Source organism: Marmota marmota, unplaced genomic scaffold (assembly GCF_001458135.2).
Source record: "Marmota marmota marmota unplaced genomic scaffold, marMar, whole genome shotgun sequence".
NCBI classification, from domain to species: domain Eukaryota; kingdom Metazoa; phylum Chordata; class Mammalia; order Rodentia; family Sciuridae; genus Marmota; species Marmota marmota.
Genome location: NW_026000020.1, coordinates 6,947,566 through 6,964,945, shown reverse-complemented (window position 1 = coordinate 6,964,945; position 17,380 = coordinate 6,947,566). Strand labels below are relative to the sequence as shown.

The 17,380-nt window shown below is 53.8% G+C and overlaps 2 protein-coding genes across 2 annotated transcripts in view; both read right to left on the bottom strand.

The window, feature by feature from the left end:
• Window positions 1-745: 745 nt before the first annotated feature.
• Astl (astacin like metalloendopeptidase) lies at window positions 746-13,060 on the bottom strand. The gene is made up of 9 exons (XM_015499626.2): window positions 13,015-13,060; window positions 12,246-12,371; window positions 10,565-10,626; window positions 9,163-9,256; window positions 8,660-8,777; window positions 7,861-8,042; window positions 6,208-6,289; window positions 5,966-6,120; window positions 746-1,321 (listed from the first exon to the last, which is right to left on the bottom strand). Exons 1-9 carry the CDS (start codon window positions 13,058-13,060, stop codon window positions 909-911), a joined length of 1,278 nt encoding a protein of 425 aa, XP_015355112.1. The 3' UTR covers window positions 746-908.
• Window positions 13,061-15,634: 2,574 nt separating this feature from the next.
• Window positions 15,635-17,380, bottom strand: part of Dusp2 (dual specificity phosphatase 2) — a 2,523-nt gene continuing 777 nt past the window's right edge. Inside the window, 4 exon segments of the mRNA XM_015499654.2 lie at window positions 15,635-16,512; window positions 16,603-16,822; window positions 17,166-17,305; window positions 17,308-17,380. The exon segment at window positions 17,308-17,380 is cut by the window's right edge and continues 777 nt beyond it. Of these exon segments, the coding sequence (XP_015355140.1) occupies window positions 16,298-16,512; window positions 16,603-16,822; window positions 17,166-17,305; window positions 17,308-17,380 (648 nt within the window). The 3' untranslated portion in view covers window positions 15,635-16,297.

The following is a 17,380-nucleotide window of genomic DNA, read 5'->3' as shown; positions in this document are numbered from 1 at the left end:
ACTGGCTCCTGCTCCCCTCCCACCCCAACACGGGGCTTCTTCAACCCGACAGGCTCTAGAACCGCACCCCTGGGGACTGGGGGCTCCTGGCCCAGACCCACCCACTGGCACACAAGACTTTCTCTGCTCCCGACTCAGACCTCCCAGGGAAGGCCCCGAGCTTGGGGAGGAGAGGGAAGCATGGCTGGGGGTCAAGCAGCCCATGGCCACCAGGGCCTCCTCTGGCCGAGCACTTGAAGGGCGAGGCTCCCTGGAAACCGTGATCTGGGTGATAAGCATCCAGTCCCCTCGGGTCTGGGTTCTAGCTGGGGTTCCCACTGGGTGGCCCTGGTGGGGCCTCACCTCTTCCTGGTCTTCCCACAGGTGGTGCCCCAAGGCCACCGTCCTCCTGCCCTGCAGGGGAGAGAACTGGGCTCTCGGAGCTTCCTGGAGAGCAGAGCTGGAGACCAGAGGCTCAGCCTCTGGACATCAGTGACGACGGGAGGCTGTTCCAGGGGCAGAGCCAGAGGACTCCCCGCTGAGGCCTGACCAAGGCAGAGGGAGGGCAGCACCATCTAACCATGACGGGGGGGGGGGGGGGTGTGCTGGGGCTCAGCTACAGGAGGCTCCCAGGGGCCTTCAGGGCTGGAACTTCCTCACCCCTCCCAGGATCCTGGCCCTGGAGAATGTCACCTCCCATTCTCTGCATCCTCCAGGGCTAGAGCAAAAGTCAAGGGCAAGCAGAGCTAGGCCTGCCTTCCCCCTGGGGAACACAATGGAGAGAGGACAGAGGGACTGGCCTGGCCTCAGAGAGAGTGGCCAGGTGGGAGGAAAGAAGACAGGGATGCTGCCCAGAGGGACAGAAGGTTGGTGAATCCGTTCTTCCAGGCAGAACCTGTGCTCCCCATTTGGGGACAGAGGCCACAAGCTCAATCTCTGGACATTCCTCTGAAGGGACTTCTGGGGACATAGTCCCCTGGCAGAGCTGGGCTCCCCAGAGCAGGCGCTGGCTGGTCTCTGGCCTCTGGGAGTGGGTGTACGGTGGCCTCTGGGGCCAGCCAGGGCTGCTCTAGAGCAATGCCAGGCACTCCTGCTGCGGGGCCTGGGGAAGCAGCCAGAGTCTGAGGGGGTCTCGCCAAGGCCTCCACACGGAGCTGCCTCCAGGCAGGGAGCTGCCCACTGTGTGGGCTCTCCACAGACCCGGCAGCTACACGCTGTCCTCCAGGCCTCGGGCCGTGGGTATCAGGGCTCCTGGGTCCCACCAACAGTGCCTCCAGAAGTCTTTGCAGGTGTGGCCTGGAGTCGGGGGCAGGACTCCGACCATCGCTGTCCTCCTGGAACCCTGCAGAGGAGGGACAGGAGGTCAGGCCCAAGAGTCAGAGCGAGAAAGTAGATGTTCAGCTGCAAAGAGCCAGAGCCGGCTCCAGCATGCTCCAGGGTGCCCAGGTCAGCTCACAGGGGCGATGACCAGCCAGTCCTGCTGAGCCGCTGCCCGATACCCTCAAGACCCACATTTCTGCAGTCCCAGGGACTAGGACAACAGAGCCACCCCTCCCTCCCCACATGGCCCCTGAAATCACCACCAGGAGACCCCACTGTTCAGATCGGTGACCTCCCCATTGTGCCCCAGGCAACCCTTATTGTTAGCCCATCTGACCTATCACCAGAGCCTTCACCTTCTAGGCCCTTCCTTGGGCTGCTCCGTACAACCACCCCTGACCTCTTCCATCTGAAGGCGCCTCTAGAGCCATTATTATAGCCATGGCCAAGCCCCAGGAGGACACCAGGAGGACATGGCCGAGTGCCCTCAGGTCCTCCTTGACCCACTCCAGCCACTCACTGCTGTGTGAAGCTCTTCCCTACTTTAGGCCCTAGTGATGTGGCCTGTCCCTAGGCTCCTCTCCACCCTGTCACTCCTGCCCACACAAAGGCTCCCAGTCAGCCCTCCCTGCCGTCCGCAGCAATGGCTGATCACACACACCAGCCACCCCTCCCGCCCAGTCCCATCGTCCTCACAGCCCACACTGTCCCTCTGGACCTGGCCCAGCATCCGAATCCACTACCACCTCCTAGGCCTCCACTCCACGGCAGCCCCCTACATCCAGACCTCAAATGTCACAGGGCCTCGGCCCCCCCAAGTCCACCAGGGGATCCTGTCTTTCTCTGCAGCCTCCGAACTTCCAGACCCCTCCCCTCCCCTGGCTCGATCTTGCTGAGGACATCTCTCCTCCTCTCTCCTCCGTCACACAGCCAAACCCCAGGCCTGGAGGTGGGGCAGCCTCCCGTCTCCGGCACCAGCCTCTGACCTGCCACAGGTCTCTACCAGGTTTTGACTCCTCTTTAGTCAGCCACTGTGTGCCTCTTCCTTCTCGTCCCTCCCCTCATCCCCTCAGCTGGAAGCCTCACCTTGCTGTCCAACGGGACCCTCTGATTCCTCATCTCCAGGTCCCCATGAGGGCCCAGGTCCTCGCCTGTCTTCCTTTCCATTAAGTACAGGGACATTCCTTAGCTCCCACCAAGGACAGCGCCTCTGAACATTCTGGATGATCTTCCCTCTTCCTCCTGAATCCACCCTGTCTCCTTCTCCAGTGAGTCATCGTCTCAACACCCAAACATGCCCACGCGGCCACCATCTTGATAAAACTTCCCCTGGCAAGGCCTTCCAGCACCTCCCAATCTCTGCTCCTCATGAAAGTCTAACCTCTAGAATCACCTACAAAGCCCTTTTTGTTATTTTGAGGGGTGTTGAGGGTTGAACTTAGGGCCTCATGCATGCTAGACAACTGAGCTACATCCCTAGGCCTGTGCTCTTTAATTTTTTTTAAAAGAAAGTTATGTAATATTTGATACTGTGAAATGTTATGTAGGGGGAAATAATCTAAGAAATGGTGCTGCAACATCTAGATAACTACATGAAGGATTAAGGATGGACCCCTTCCTCACACCATACACAACCCAAAAGGATCACAGACCTCAATGTAAGACCTAAAACTAATGCTCTCAGAAAAAAACAGGCATAAATCTTCACAGCCCTGGGCTAGGCCAAACCTTAGACATGACACCAAGAGCACGGTGATGAAAAAGTTGATAAGCTGGACCTCAAAGTCAAGTCTTAGTGTTCAAAGATCACCATTTAGAAAGCGAAATCAATGTGGCTGGGTACAGAGACACACACACGTAATCCCAGTGACTCAGGAGGCTGAGACAGGAGGATGTGAATTCCAAACCAGCCTCAGCAACTTATCAAAGCCCTGTCTCTAAATAAAATATAAAAAAGGGCTGAGGCTATGTTTCAGTGGTAAACACCCTGGGTTCAATCCCTGGTACCAAAAAAAAAAAAAAAAGAAAGAGAGAAAAAGACCTACCCGTAGAATTTGGGAAAACATTTTCAAATGATAAAAACTGATAAGACACATGTATCCAGAATATACATTTTTAAAAAAAACTTAGAATTCATCCAAGAAAAGACAACCCAACTGAAAAATAGGGAAAACTCTGGATAGAAATTTCTACCCCCAAAAAAAGATATACAAATGACAAATACATAAATACATTCAACATCATTAATCAGAGAAATGCAAATCAGAACACGAGATACTTTCACCCCCATTAGGATGGTTATATTGAAAGATCACAATTGTTGGCAAGGATGTGAAAAACTGATTCTCTCTTGGATTGCCGGTGGGAATGATAAATGGTGCAGTTGCTTTGAAAACCAGTTAGCAATTCAGTATAGAGTCAGCATAGGGCCCAGCAATTCAGTCCCTAAGTACATATCAAAAAGAAATAGACATAAGTTCACAAAAAATCTTGCATGTGAATGGCCACAGAAGTACTATCCATAGTAGACAAAAAGTAGAAACCCAAATGTTCATCAAGTGATCACTGAATCAGTAAAATGAGAATGTCACTCAGCAATGAAAAGGAATGGTAAATGCTACAACATGGTGCTCCCTAAACAGTATGCTAAGGAAAATGAGCCAGACAGAGGGAGTGATGTACACCCCCATTGGTAGGGTGTAAACATTACCTGTGGTTCCACATCCTGACCAGAATCTGGTATTATTGAGGTTTTAGACTTCTGCCAATTCAGGGAGGGGAAATGGTATTGTGTCTTCATTTGCACTTTCTCAGTTACTAATGAGGCTGAGAATTGTATTTTTTCCCCCTTATTTGATTTCTTCCAAGATGTCTGTTAAACATCTTGTCCATTTTTCTATTTGTTGGTTTGTCTTTTTCTTATTATAGTTCTTTGTGCATTCTGTATACAACCACTTATGTGTTGCTCAGAATCTCTTCCAGTTTGTAATCTGTATATTTGCTTTATTCAATGGTGTCTCTTGATAAATAGCAGTTATTATGGTTAATGTAGTTGAGATTATGAATCCTCCTAGTTTTAGGGGTAGGATTGTCTATTTTATTTAAGAAATCCTTCCATATCCCACAGGGAAGACATCTTCCTAGGTTTTCTTCTAGAAGTTTTTTTTTCCTCTCCATTTACATGGAAGTCTTTCTTGTACATAAAGAAATCAATTCCTAACTCATATCATGTACAAATTTCATTAGGTAGAAACCTAGTTGTCCCAGAACCATCTAATGACCAATATGTTATTTCCCTTGTGATCATCAATGCCCCTTATGGAGGTCCCACTTGAGTCAAAGCCATTTCTGAACTTTCCATTCTGTTCCATGGGCAATTGTCAATCAATTGTCAATCAATCCTTGATCTCCATTTAAAGATACTTTATATACTATGTATTTTATAACACATTTGGAAGCATATATATATATCTATGTTTTGTATACTTTAGATACTTCATAAACTATGACAACATGTGCTAAGGCAAATTCCTCTGCTTATTTTTCTTCAGGACTGTCTTGGCTATTATTGGCCTCTCATATTTCTATATAAATTTTAGAATCACCCTGTCAATATCATCAAAACTTGTTGGAATTCTGAATGGGAATTTATTGAGTCTATAGAGCTACTTGAAGAGATGTGAATTTTTGAAACATTTTCTTGGGCTGGGGATGTAGCTCAGTACCAGAGTTCTTTCTTGGCATGTGAAAGCCCTGGGTTCAATTCCCAGGAACACCAAAAAAAAAAAAAAATAGTCTGCTTATCAATAACTGATACATACCTAAATTTGGGGGGGGGTTGTTTGTTTTGGTACTGGGGACTGAACCTGGGGTTACTCTACCACTGAGCTACATTCCCAGCCTTTTTTATCTTGAGATAGGGTCTTGCTAAATTGTTTAGGTTGACCTTCTAAGTTGCTGAGGTTGACCTCAAACTTGCAACATTCCCACCTCAGTCTCCCAAGTTGCTGGGATTACAAATGTGCACCATCAAACCAGTTTCTATGTATTTAAGTATTCTTAAAATAAGTGTTTTCCTCCATTAGAAGTTTTATATAGCTTGTGACACTTTTATTCCTCAGGGCCTTGTTTTTATTAGTAGTATCAATGCTATCTTTCTCAAAAGTTGTATTTTCTGAGGGTAAATAGAAGTATAATTGATTCTGATATAATGATTACATTTACCTTTTAAAATTACCATAGTCACCGATGTAGATTTTTCTGTTTTTAATATAATTAGGATTAGTGACAATTTTTATTTCCCTTATAGTCCTCAAACTTCTTTTTCTTGCCATATTGCAATGGCTAAGACCACCACTACAATGTTTAGTAGATGGCACAATAGTGGGAAATTTTGTCTTGGTCCTAGTTTAATGTTTTAACATTAAAGATGATTTTGCTCTAGGTTTTTGGTAGACTGCATTTCTTCTATTTCCAGTTGCTAAAAGGTTTTAATCACAAGTGAGTGTTAACTTTTCCAAATGCTTTCCCTACATCAATCGTGGTAGTCCTCTCGTCACCTCATCTTCTCCCCTCTGCAACCTTATCTTCTACCACTTTACCCTCCCTGACCCCACTTCAGGACCAGAGCCTTCTCCAGCCCAAGTCACCCTCCCGTGTCACTCACCTCTCCCGTGGGACTCGGGGACACTTGGGCTGCAGTCATAGAGCCTGCGGACTCGTGTGATATCCGAGGCACTGAGGTTCCATCGCTGGCCAATGTGGACACTGGGGGCCCAGAGTGGTGTGATGGTAGGCTGCCCACGCCGGCTGAAGGCAAGCCTGGAACCCCAGGATGGGGCAAAGGCGAGTCACACTGGGGCTGGGAGGACAGGGCAGGGGAAGGAAGTACAGAAGAGGGATGCTCACCTCCCGTAGTGCAGCACTGACGAGTAGTCATAGGGCGCCAGCATGTTGCTGCTCCGAGATTTGATGAAGTTGATTTCAAAGCCTTATTTTAAAAAAAAAAAATGCAATCTGGAGATGTATAAAAAGAACCAGTGGCAGGCACCGACAACCCACTTAGCTGTGGTTTCAGACCTTCAGCTTAAGTGTGTAATTTCCTGCACTGGTTCTGGCCTTCTGTACCCCTTCCTGCTCACCCCCAGCCCTGGAAGGGATCCAAATCCATACCAGGTGATGCAGAAGCAAGGGACATGTGGCTGTCCAGGGACATGCACCTACCAGTTCTCCCTACCTCTCCTTCTCAAAGTCACCTTGTATGGGTCGAATCTTTGCAGACCCCCTGCTTCTATGAAGTCACATGCTGTTCAGTGTCCTGGATGCCCTGCTCCATCTACTCCTTGACCCAGCGTTAAAGGTCTGCTATCCCACCCACGTGTGGTCATGAAGCCCCCACCCCAGCAGCAGCTGCACCTTGACCTCTGCCTCAGGTCACACACCCCTCACACCTGATGGGCAAGTGCTCTACTGCTGAGCTACGCCCAGCCCCTCTATTTTTATGAATATGTTCACATACATCTACACATTTTCCCCAAGGTCGCCTGAGCCACAAACCTTTTAAAGCTTTCTATAATTTTGTTTTTGAGAATCCCTGCAGTTTAACTCCAGAGCCAAAAGGAAGACATTAAATGAAAAACAACAACAAACCTAAGTGGGAGATGTTTCTGACTTTGATCTGCTATTGGTTTCTATTTTATGGTCATGACCGGAACCTTGTCTTAACAGCCTTTTCAAATGTGGTGTTTCTCAGGGCAAATGTTCACGAGTATCCCAGGAGCACGTGAAGGATGTGGTCTCAGATTGCTGGGTACAGAGTCATCCGTCACTGCCACCCCCCTCCAGTGTCACTCAATCCTGGTCCCTTTGTAAGGTGTTACCCATGTGCTCCTGTCTTGGACCTCAGGTACCTTCCCGAAGCCAACACCACAGCCCCAGGGGAGCTCCCACTTCTGGTCAGAGCCCTCTGCCTTCAGGAAGCCCCCCGACTCCTCCTGTAACCCCTTGGTACCTTCTCACATCAGTCAGTTGACCTTCATCCTACCTCCAGAATCAGGCCACCAAGCCACAAGAGCAGGGATCCCCCATCCCTGGAACCAGATGCGCAGTACGCAGCTGCTGCTCACGGGCAGAGCTGGGGCCCACTCCAACACCGGCCTCGTTGGTCCCCTGGGCTCCTGATGTACCTCCCCGTCAACGCCCACCTGCAGCGCTGCCCTGGACCCCCTCAGCTGGCACATGCACCCTGCTATCTCCCAGCTCCCCTCTTGCTCAGTTCACCCAGATGCCATGCTCAGGTGACTGACGGTGCCAGGGAGGAGATGAAAAAGATGGTGACACTCCTGCTCAGGCATGATTAGGGGGCAAGCGAAGGCTCAGAGCCCAAGGCAAAGGCAGCTGGACGACTCCTCAGGTATTAGAAGCGGGAACCCCATAGGGTCAGGCAGGTGGTGGGGAGACGGACAACCTCCCCCACGGGAGGTGGACAATGCCCTGGCCTGAGCTGCTGCCCTCCCCTGCCCCCTCCCGGCACCCCAGACCTCCAGGCCCAGCCTGCCTTACCCGGCAGGATCTCGTTCCAGTTGATGCGGATGTAGTTATCCCGGTCGGCCCGTGAGTGTTCATGCCAGAAGCCCAGCACGTGCATGAGCTCATGCAGGACAATCCCCCGGCCCCTCCGGAGACAGGCGGGCGCCAGGGACACCACCTGCATCCCTCCGCTGCGCCCCACGCCCGAGAAGCACCTGCAAGACCAGAGAGCTGGCAGCCAGGCCCTCCCTCGCACCCAGGCCCAGGACAGATGAGCAGATGGTCCCCTTCCTGGACTAGCCCCAGGTTTGTTGTCCCACTCCAGGTCCCTTGACTGCCTGGCCTTCTGTGAAATGGACACAATGAAGTCTCCTTAGCAGCCCAGCTGCCAGTAAGAGATGGGCACTGATGTCATCATGGAGAACAGAGGCTGCACCCAGAGCCAGTGGACCTGAGTCCAAGCTTCCACATGCACCAAGGCCTGGTGAGCTAGAATGCAGGGTATCCTACCACCCCCATCTCAGAGGCTCAGAAGATAGGGGACCCGGTCCACCTGGATGCCCACAGCACGTGTACCCCCGAGAAAGAACCCGAGACCTGCCCAGACTCACACCAGAGCCTCTAGCAGATGCGGGCTCTGCAGACAAGGGCCCAGCACCCACCCTGTCACCAGCTTCAGCCCTGTGGGCCCAGCACCCCTGGGGCAAATCCCTGGGGTGCACAGGGGGAGTCTGAGCCCAGGAAGAGGAGCCTGGAAACAGGCTGTCAACCCCAAGCAGGTCCTACTGGGCTCACAAAAGAAAGCCGAGAGTCGCAACCCTAGAGCACTCACCCCGACATGGGGATGATGGAGATGAAGTCTCTCTGGCCCTGGTAGGTGACAAACCTGATGCAGGTGACACGTTCGAACTCCTCCAGCGCCTCCAGGATGACCTGGCGGCTGGGCTCATCTAGGGGAGACACGGCTTGGCTGAAGCCCCAGCTGAGGTCCATAGCCCTCCAGCCTTGTGAAGTCCACGTGGGGGCTGGGAGTGGTGCTTCCGGCTCACACCCCCCGCAAAGCTGTCAGACAGCAGCATCAGGGAAGAAGGCGGAGCTCCAGACAGACCCTAGCTGTATGACCATGTGGCCCACGGGGACCAGACAGTCCCATGTGGACCCTCTCCATCTCTCCCAGCTCAGGAGACCCTGGGGACAAAAGGACCCTCATAGAAGGGCCCTTTGGGGAGGAGACAGGATGTGGCCACCCAAGGAAAGGGGGGGAAGCCCAGACAGGAGCCTGGCGCACGAGGAAGGGGCTGGGCCAGCAAGGGGCACTACACCCCACCTACTCACCATACTTGCTGGAGAGCAGGAAGGGGACCTCCACAGCACCGCTGGCACTCTTGGGCCACTTGTTGCTGGTCACTGACAATAGTCGAAAGGGACTCTGAGGAGAGAGGACATCTCAGAGATGTCTAGGAACACAGGCCACCCAAGTTTTGTGCCCCAAGGGTAACTGACCCCAGGCCACCAGAACCCTAAAGATGTGACAGGTGGGTCATGGTGTGTGGATAGAGAGGCCATTGGAAGAGGGACAGAAGCACAGGAAGTGAATGGGCCAGCCATGTGGAATTTTTTTAAGGTATTGAACCTGGGGCGCTTTACCACTCAGCCGCATACCCAGTCCTTTTTATTTTTTGAGACAGGGTCTTGCCAAGTTGCTGAGACTGGCCTTGAACTTGCCATCCTCCTGCCTCAGCCCCCTTAGCTGCTGAGATGACAGGTGCCACCACCACACCTGGCTCTAGCCAGGTGAATTTTAATGCTCAACACCCAACCCTCGGTCCAGGATGTCACAGAACTTGTAACTCATTCTATTAAGTAGATAAAAAGAAGATTGGTGCCTGAGATTGGCCAGGTGTCCCAGGGCTGTAAGCTCCAGCCAGCAACCCCACCCTAGCACCCCAGCAGAGCACTCCACCCTCAGAGCAGCCCTGACTGTGGAAAGCAGATGGGGACAGGGACATTCAGGGTAATGCCAAGGCCATACCCTGGCCCTTGACGTTCCCTCGTTTTCCCACCAACCAGAACTCTTGCAAGTGTAGGCTCCACAACTCCCAGCAGTCCTGCCCCAAAGGCCAAAGGGGGCTGCTTGATTTTGCCTGGGGTGGAGTGGGGTCACATGACCAGCTCCCTGTCCCTGGGCTTCACGTAGCCATGCTGGCCTCTGGCTCTCGAGCACAGACAACCAGGTGGGCTTGCTTCCCACCCCACACTGCCCCACTCAGGAGCCTCCTGCTGAGTGGCTTAGAATACAGTGTCGCTCTCCTGAGCACTGTCCCCTCTCCCCCAGCAGGCCAGCCCAGTTCCCCCAACCTCTTCCCTTCTCACTGTCCCCTCGTCCTGGCTGCCCCTCACCCGGGTCACCGTGGCCACCCAGCTCCCCCCACCCCAGCCTCTCAGCCTGTGCCCCCGTCTCTTCCAGGGCTTCCCGAGTACCCCCACACACCCCCTGAGCGGGGTACTGAGCAGGGCCCGAGGGCTCCAACCTCCTCCAGGAAGCCCTCTTGGGCTGAGGCTAGTGCCACTTCAGCTGTCACCCTCCCTTGATTCAGGCTGCTTGTTCCCCATAGAACAGTCACCCTGACCTTGGCAAAAAGAAGTGTCTATCCAAGTATGAGAAACAAAGATGTCAAGCCCCCTGGACACCTCGGGGTGGGCACCAAGGGTACTGTCCTCACGTAGACACACTCACCGGCCGGATGATGTCCCCCTCCACCAGGAAGCTGCTGTCTGGGGTCTCCTCCGGGATGAGCCCTGGGAGGGAGAGAGAGAAGGAAGTGTGTTGGCCCAGGCTGATCGGGACAGGCTCCGGCAGAGGCCTCCTTCAGCTTTGGAGCCAGAGTATCTCCAAGTGCTGAGACTGTGTGACCTCAGGCAGGTCACACGGCCCCTGTGAGTCCCAGTCTCCAGTCACACGTGATACCTCTTAGCCTGAGACATCCATCCCCTGCTCAAACACAACCCACAGCTCCCACAGTCCTGCGGTCCAGACCCAACGCCAGGTCCTTTGCTGTTAAGAGGTGGCCTCCCAGGTGGTCTCCCCTCCTGCCCAAGTCCCTCTCCTGAGGACCTGCTCCTCGTCTCCTGCTCACTTCTTCTTCCATCTGACCCCTATCCACTGGTCACACTCAGGTCCCCAGGTGACAGGAGAGGGAAATCCCGTTCACACCACCATGGAGTGGGGACAAGTGCCAGCTCCCACACGCCCCTCCCCACCTCAGCCGTCTCTGTTCCTCCTCTTTCTGGAAGCCATGGCGGCTTCTGCAAGTGACCTAAGGAGGGAGCCATCTCCAGGGGACCACGAGGGAAGCAGGAAAGGGTGGAGAAGAACACAGGTGGCCTGGTCCCACGGCAGCGCTGGGCCACAGACGGCACCCCGGCCTTGTCCCAAGGCAGCTCCCTTTGGCCAACGTTATGCTCAGGAAACAGGGACAGCTGGGCGGCTCTGGCGGCCATCACTTACAGGTGCTGTCAGTAAGGGGCGCTGGCCAGGGCGTGGGCAGCCATTAGCGAGGTGGCAGGTTCTCAGCTGTAGGAGCCACCAGCTCAGAGTTCTCTCCACAGCCTCTGATAGTCAACGCCAAGAAAGACGCTTGGCGATGGTACCTCCAGACCACCCATGGTGACCCGAGCAGGAAAAGGTGCCAGGGCTCCTAGTTGGCTCCAAGATGGCGCCCACAGCCATCAGACACCCACCCACCCCAGGGCCAGATCATCTGTGCCTCCTCAATGCTTCACCCCCGACAGCTGTGACATGGGAACTCCCTTCTTCTTTTGTACCAGTTTTGTCCCAGGCTGCCTGTGTGCACTCAGTTTCAGCAGAGATCTCCAAATGGGGGGTACTGAGCCTCGGTACCCCCAGCCTGTCCCTCACGGGGTGCTTGAGGCATTTTCCAACATGTGCTGATGATAAAGCTCAGCGCCCAGGTCAGAGAGCCCAGTAACCTATACTTCCCTCAGGCCAATTTTTTAAAAGGCCTGTGGTGCTTACAACCCATTAGAAAAGACACAGGAAAAGTCCATGTAAGAATTTGCCTTGAGCCAGGGGCAGTGGCACCCGCCTGTAATCCCAGCAGCTCAGGAGGCTGAGGCAGGAGGATCTCAAGTTCAAAGTCAGTCTCAGCAATTTAGCAAGGCCTGAAGCAATTCAGTGAGACCCTGTCTCTAAATAAATTAAAAAGGGCTGGGGATGTGGCTCAGTGATTGGGTACCCCTGGGTTCATTCCTCAGTACCAAAAAAGTACCAGAACCTCTACCCACTTAGAGCCCACTCAGCCAGATTCTGCCTCTCGGCTCTTTCTGAAGATCCAAGTGTTTTTACATCACACAAACGATGTCATGCCCCTCCAGGCCAGAGAGGACAATGTCCTTACCTTGGTTAATCGCAGGGATGTCCTTGTCCCAGGACACCTGGGTCCCTTCAGAGGTGAGGCCTTCTGGGACCCCGGTGTCACAGGCTCCTGGACATCTGGAGGCTAAGGATGCTCCAAGGATCCAACCTGGTCCAGTTGAAGGGATGCAAATACTTAGCTGCCCAGAGTGCCCCATGAGTGAGGCAGAAGGGGTGACACGGGGTGACTATGGGGTGCCAAACTGTAAGACCCAGCCCTTCATGAAGGATAGACCCCTTGTAGGAGTTGAGTATCACCTGGCCTCCCAACTCAGCCCCAATGGTGACAAGGCCTAGCCAACTTCAAGGAGGGAGGTCCCTTCCAGGACCAACACTTGGCTTAAAAATGCATGAGCTGCTATGTGGCAGAAGATGGCGGCAGGAGTGGGGCAGAACCGGGGCTCAGCTGCTAAGGACAGCGGCAGGGGCAGGGCTAGCCTCAGACCTGCTCTTCGGCTCCTTTTGTCAGCCCAGGCTTTTGGAAAATGGGCTCAGCATGGGTGACTCTTGCCCTGGCCAGGCTAGAGGGGGGACCCCCACCCCAAAACAAGTAGGTCTGTCTGCTGCCAGGTAGGGCCTCTGCTCCCAAGGCTTTCAGGAGGTCCCCACCACAGCCCCTAGGGGCTGACTTCCAGGAACACCCTGAAAGGTGCCATTAAGCTCAGTTAAGATCTCTGCAGCCGCCCTTACCCGGCCTCCCCATGGAGCCCTACAGGCTGGGTCCGTCAGGAGGGGGCAGGCAGCCAGCTTACCTGGCAAGGCCAGCAGAGCCAGCCCCCAAAGCCAGAGGCCTGCCATGCTCCTGGTGGTGGGTTCCTGCAGCCCCCCCAGGCACAAGGACTAACCCTCATGGGATGAAACAGCCTGTTGGCAGGTCTTGGCCCACCGCCCCCATTAAATAGCTTTTCCAGCTCCCACCTGCAGCCCCTCCTCCATCTAAGGCCCCCCCTAGGCACCTCCAGCTGCAGCCCCTCCAACTACAGCCACCTTCACCTGTGGCCCTCCCAATAGCTTCCCCCTGCAGCCCCTCCCACTCCTACCTGTGGCCCCCACCACCAGCCCAGGCCTGAGCCTCTGGACCCTGGCCCAAGGCCTGATGGCTGAAGGGGATGAAGAGGCCTGGACATAGACTTGGTGGACTTGGGAGAGTGGCTCCCCGGAGATCCTCTGCCGCCAGCAGAGGGCAGAGAAATGCTGTGGGAAGGAGCTCCCTCGGGCACAGTGGAGGATCCAGTTCTGGAAGGTCCTCCTCCTGCAGCTCCCGGGCCCCTTTCCTGTCCCACCCTGGGCTCAGACATGGAAAAGCCACCTGAGTCCCCAGTGTATCTGTGGATGGAGGGAAAGGCCTCAGAGGCCTTATAAGTTTTGTTTTGTTGTTTTTTTAATCACGTAGAAAAGTGCACAATTCTAAGTGCGGGCTCTATGGACCAGCACACACCAAACACCACATCACCAGCACCCAGAGAAGCCTGCATGCGGGAGGAAGGAAACTTCTAGGTACTCAGACCCTCATATGGACCCACAGCAGTCCTGCACTACCAGCCAGTGTTGCTATGTCACAGATTCAGAAAGTTCCTTACCTATCTTCCTCCTCTTCATCACTAGCCAGGTCACCCAGAGACCCCATCTGGATTGAAATCCTGCAACAAGTCAGCCCTGGTCAGGAACTGGTGGCACTCAGAACCACACTGATGCCCAATGAAGGAAGTGACAGGCCTGAGGAGCCTGGCTTGGTCCACTAGGGCTTCTCACATTCCCACTCTGCCTGGAGTCCAGCGATTCTCAAGACAGAATGGGGATCCCAGGGAAGAGGAGAGAAGACACTGCCCTGCTGCCCGGCAGGGTGCTGACAGCTGCCCTCGCCCGGGATGGGTATGCTGACCGGTTCGTTGTGATCATCATTCACACTGAATCCATGTGGCAAAGCCCCGTTTGTACACCTATAACAAATGTTGTCAATTACACCTCAATACTATTGGGGGAAAATAACATTAAAAAAATGCATGGAGCTGACCGCTTCACCTGAGTGCTCAGAAAAAGAAAAGAAGAATCACCCTGTTCGGGCAGAGAAACAGATTCTTGTAAGAAATGCAGCTCACCTGCAGGACATTCTGACAAATGAACTAAGCCAGTCACAACAAAACTGCAAGATCCACTTATTGATGGACCTAGAGTTGTCAAATCCATAGGCAGAAGTTGAAGAGGGGCCACCTGGGGCTGGGGTTGGGGACTTAGTGTGCAATCTGCAGATTTTCTGTTTTGCAAGATGGGAAGTTCTAGAGGGCTGCACACGGCACTGTCTGCACCCAACAACTACTCAACTCTTAAAAGGGTAATAATCGGTGGGATGACTTGGACATCATTACCCCAAGTACATGTATGAAAACATGAGTGGTGAAAACTCTACTTTGTGTTCAATCAGAGACATGAAAAATTGTGTAATATGAATTGAATTGCATTCTGCTGTCATATATTGCTAATTAGAATAAATAAAATAAAGGTTAAAAATGGTAATAATGGTACGCTGTTGTTTTTATCACCACTATTAAAAATAAGCCAGGTGCTGTGGCACTCACCTGTAATTTCAGCATCTCAGGAGGCTGAGGCAAGAGGATCGCAAGTTCAAAGCCAGCCTCAGCAACTTAACAAGGCCCTAAACAACTCAACAAGACCCCGTGTCTAAATAAAATACCAAAAAGGGCTGGGGATGTGGTTCAGTGGTTAAGTAGCCCTGAATTCAGCACAAAAAAAAATAAGAATAAAAAACTGGGTCCCTAACTATTGAACACAATGCCCTCCCAAAAAAAACCAGGCACTCAGAATGATGGAAGACAGTTTTGGGGGGAAGGGGCAGAGAGGTTGAGTGAGTCTGGGAGGACAAAATGGAGTGGGCTGGGTGACACTTTGAGAGGCTTGAAGTGTCATGGTGAGGCTCCCGCATGGCCACCCCCTTGGGCTCAGCACTCCTGCTCCCTGGCAGATCACAGCACCGGCCCCAGCCTCAGCACGCACCCCTCTGCTTCTGGCTTGGGATGGTTCCCTGTTTCAGGTGTCCACAGACGCTATGTGCTGTGCTGGGCACTCACCTGATGTTCAGTGAGGACACGCTAGTGGGGTGGGTATGAAAGCTACTAATCCCTAGTGATATATCCCCTCATCACACACTGGGCCACATCTCTTCTGGGGACAAGAATGGCTCTGAAACAGGAGTTCCTATGAACCCCGGCCCGGGTGAGGCCTGGGGGCACAGCCCAGCCTGGACAAGCCCAGGTGAGGCCTGGGCCTGGCCAGGGTGGGGGGGGGGTGCGGTGAGAGTTGAGAGACTGCTGCTTCCTTCCAAGCCTTCCCCAAGAATGAACTTGAGACTAGACACTCGGGGGGGTTTTTTTTTTTTTTTTTTTTTTAACAAAACAATATTTTATTGACACGTCCACAATGTTCTGTATAAATATAAAGTGCTAAGTTTCCAACCCCCGCCCACAGGGCTGGGAGGAAGTGGGGGGAGGGAGCCTTAAATGTCAGTTGAACACAAATAATTTTCCAGCACCAACATGGGCGGGCAAGAAACGCTCACGTATGCGTAAGCAAGAGTTCAGAGGTCTGGAACATGACACACGCCTCACTTTCCAAGTTCCTAGCTCCCCCAGGAGCTTGGCTCGGGCTCCAGGCCCCAGAGCGGACACCCCTAGACAGGGATCCCTGTTGTCACAGCTTGTTCCTTAGGGCTCTCAGGCTGCCAAAGGTTTCAACATGGTGAAGGGACCAGAGAGTCCATGAATGTAGAGTCCAGTGGTTTCTACCACAGGAGTGGAGGGGAGAGCAGATGTGCCTCTGCTCTGTCCCCTCCTAAGGGCCAGCCCTTGAACTCCCAGCAGAAGAGCACCAGGTGGGAAGGCCAGTCCCCCAGGGGGTGCAACAGGCCTTCAAAGACGAGGGGGATGCTCTAGGCCATCGGGAGCCCACCTGTCCCCGCTCGGCTCCTCCTAGAAATCGTGAGGGCCAACGTGGTAGGGAGGCAGGCAGAGGGTCCCTGCCTCAGTGACACAGCACCTGAGTCTCAAACTGCAGCAACTGCCCCATGAAACTGAAGTTGGGGGAGATGACTCCGCGGCGTTGCTTAACAAAGTCGAAGGCCTCATCCAGCCGCACCCGGCGGCTCTGTATCAGGTACGCCAGGCAGATGGTGGCAGATCGGGAAATGCCCGCTTGGCAGTGGACCAGCACCCGGCCTCCGCTGTTCTTCACCAGGTCTGCAAAGGAGATGAGGACGGGAGTCAGCTCGGAAGATGCCCAGGCGAGAAGGCGGCACCCTCAATCTCCTCCCCTGAGGTTCCTCTTACCGATGAAGCCTATGGCCTCCTGGAACCAGGCACTGATGTCCACCATCTGGTTGTCCTCCACCGGGATGCTCTTGTAGAGGAAAAGGCCCTCAAAGTGGTTGGGGCAGCTGGCAGAGACGTTGAGGACGGCTGTGATGCCACAGGCCTGCAGCCCTTGTAGGTCAGAGGAGTGGCTGCAGCTGCCCAGGTACAGGTAGGGCAAGATCTCCACCGGTCCACCCTGGAGGAGAGAGCGGGTGGTGAGACCTCCTCAGCCTTAGAGGACAGTGTGAGCCAGACAGGGCAGAGACACAGACTAGCCCCAGACAAGAGGAGCCCTCGGCCAGACCCTGACCGGAGACACAGGTCAGGAATGTGAGAAGGACACAAGGGGACACCATACAGATACACACTCACAAATTCGCCCACCCACTTCATTCCCCAAAGTACCCGTGAGAACATAACCCATGCCCTCTGCATGTGGCCACACACACACACACACACACAGAGGCAGACTCCTCGCTCTCCCCAGAGGCTAGCCAGGGGAGGGCGGGCAGTGACAAGAAGCCCTGATCTCAGCTCACCTGGTCATAGATGGGAACCCTGAGGTCGGAGCTACTGGTTTCGGTGGCTGTGGGGGCCAGCGCCGGGGCAGGGGATTCAGAGCACAGATCGGGACAGCAGGACTGGAAGCTGTCGAAGCCTCCTGCAGGAAGAGCGCGGGCAGGTTAGCCAGGAGGGCCGGGCAGGGCTGGCCAGGGCCGGGCGCGGGCAGGCGGGCGGGCTCGGGTCTCACCTC

Bases quoted from the DNA above. Each gene is read 5' to 3' on its own strand.
- Astl (XM_015499626.2), bottom strand. From the start codon at position 13,060: ATGGCAGGCCTCTGGCTTTGGGGGCTGGCTCTGCTGGCCTTGCCAG. The intron at 12,372-13,014 runs GTAAGCTGGCTG...CAACTGGACCAG, and splicing joins GGCTCTGCTGGCCTTGCCAG to GTTGGATCCTTGGAGCATCC. The intron at 10,627-12,245 runs GTAAGGACATTG...TCTCCCTCCCAG, and splicing joins CATCCCTGCGATTAACCAAG to GGCTCATCCCGGAGGAGACC.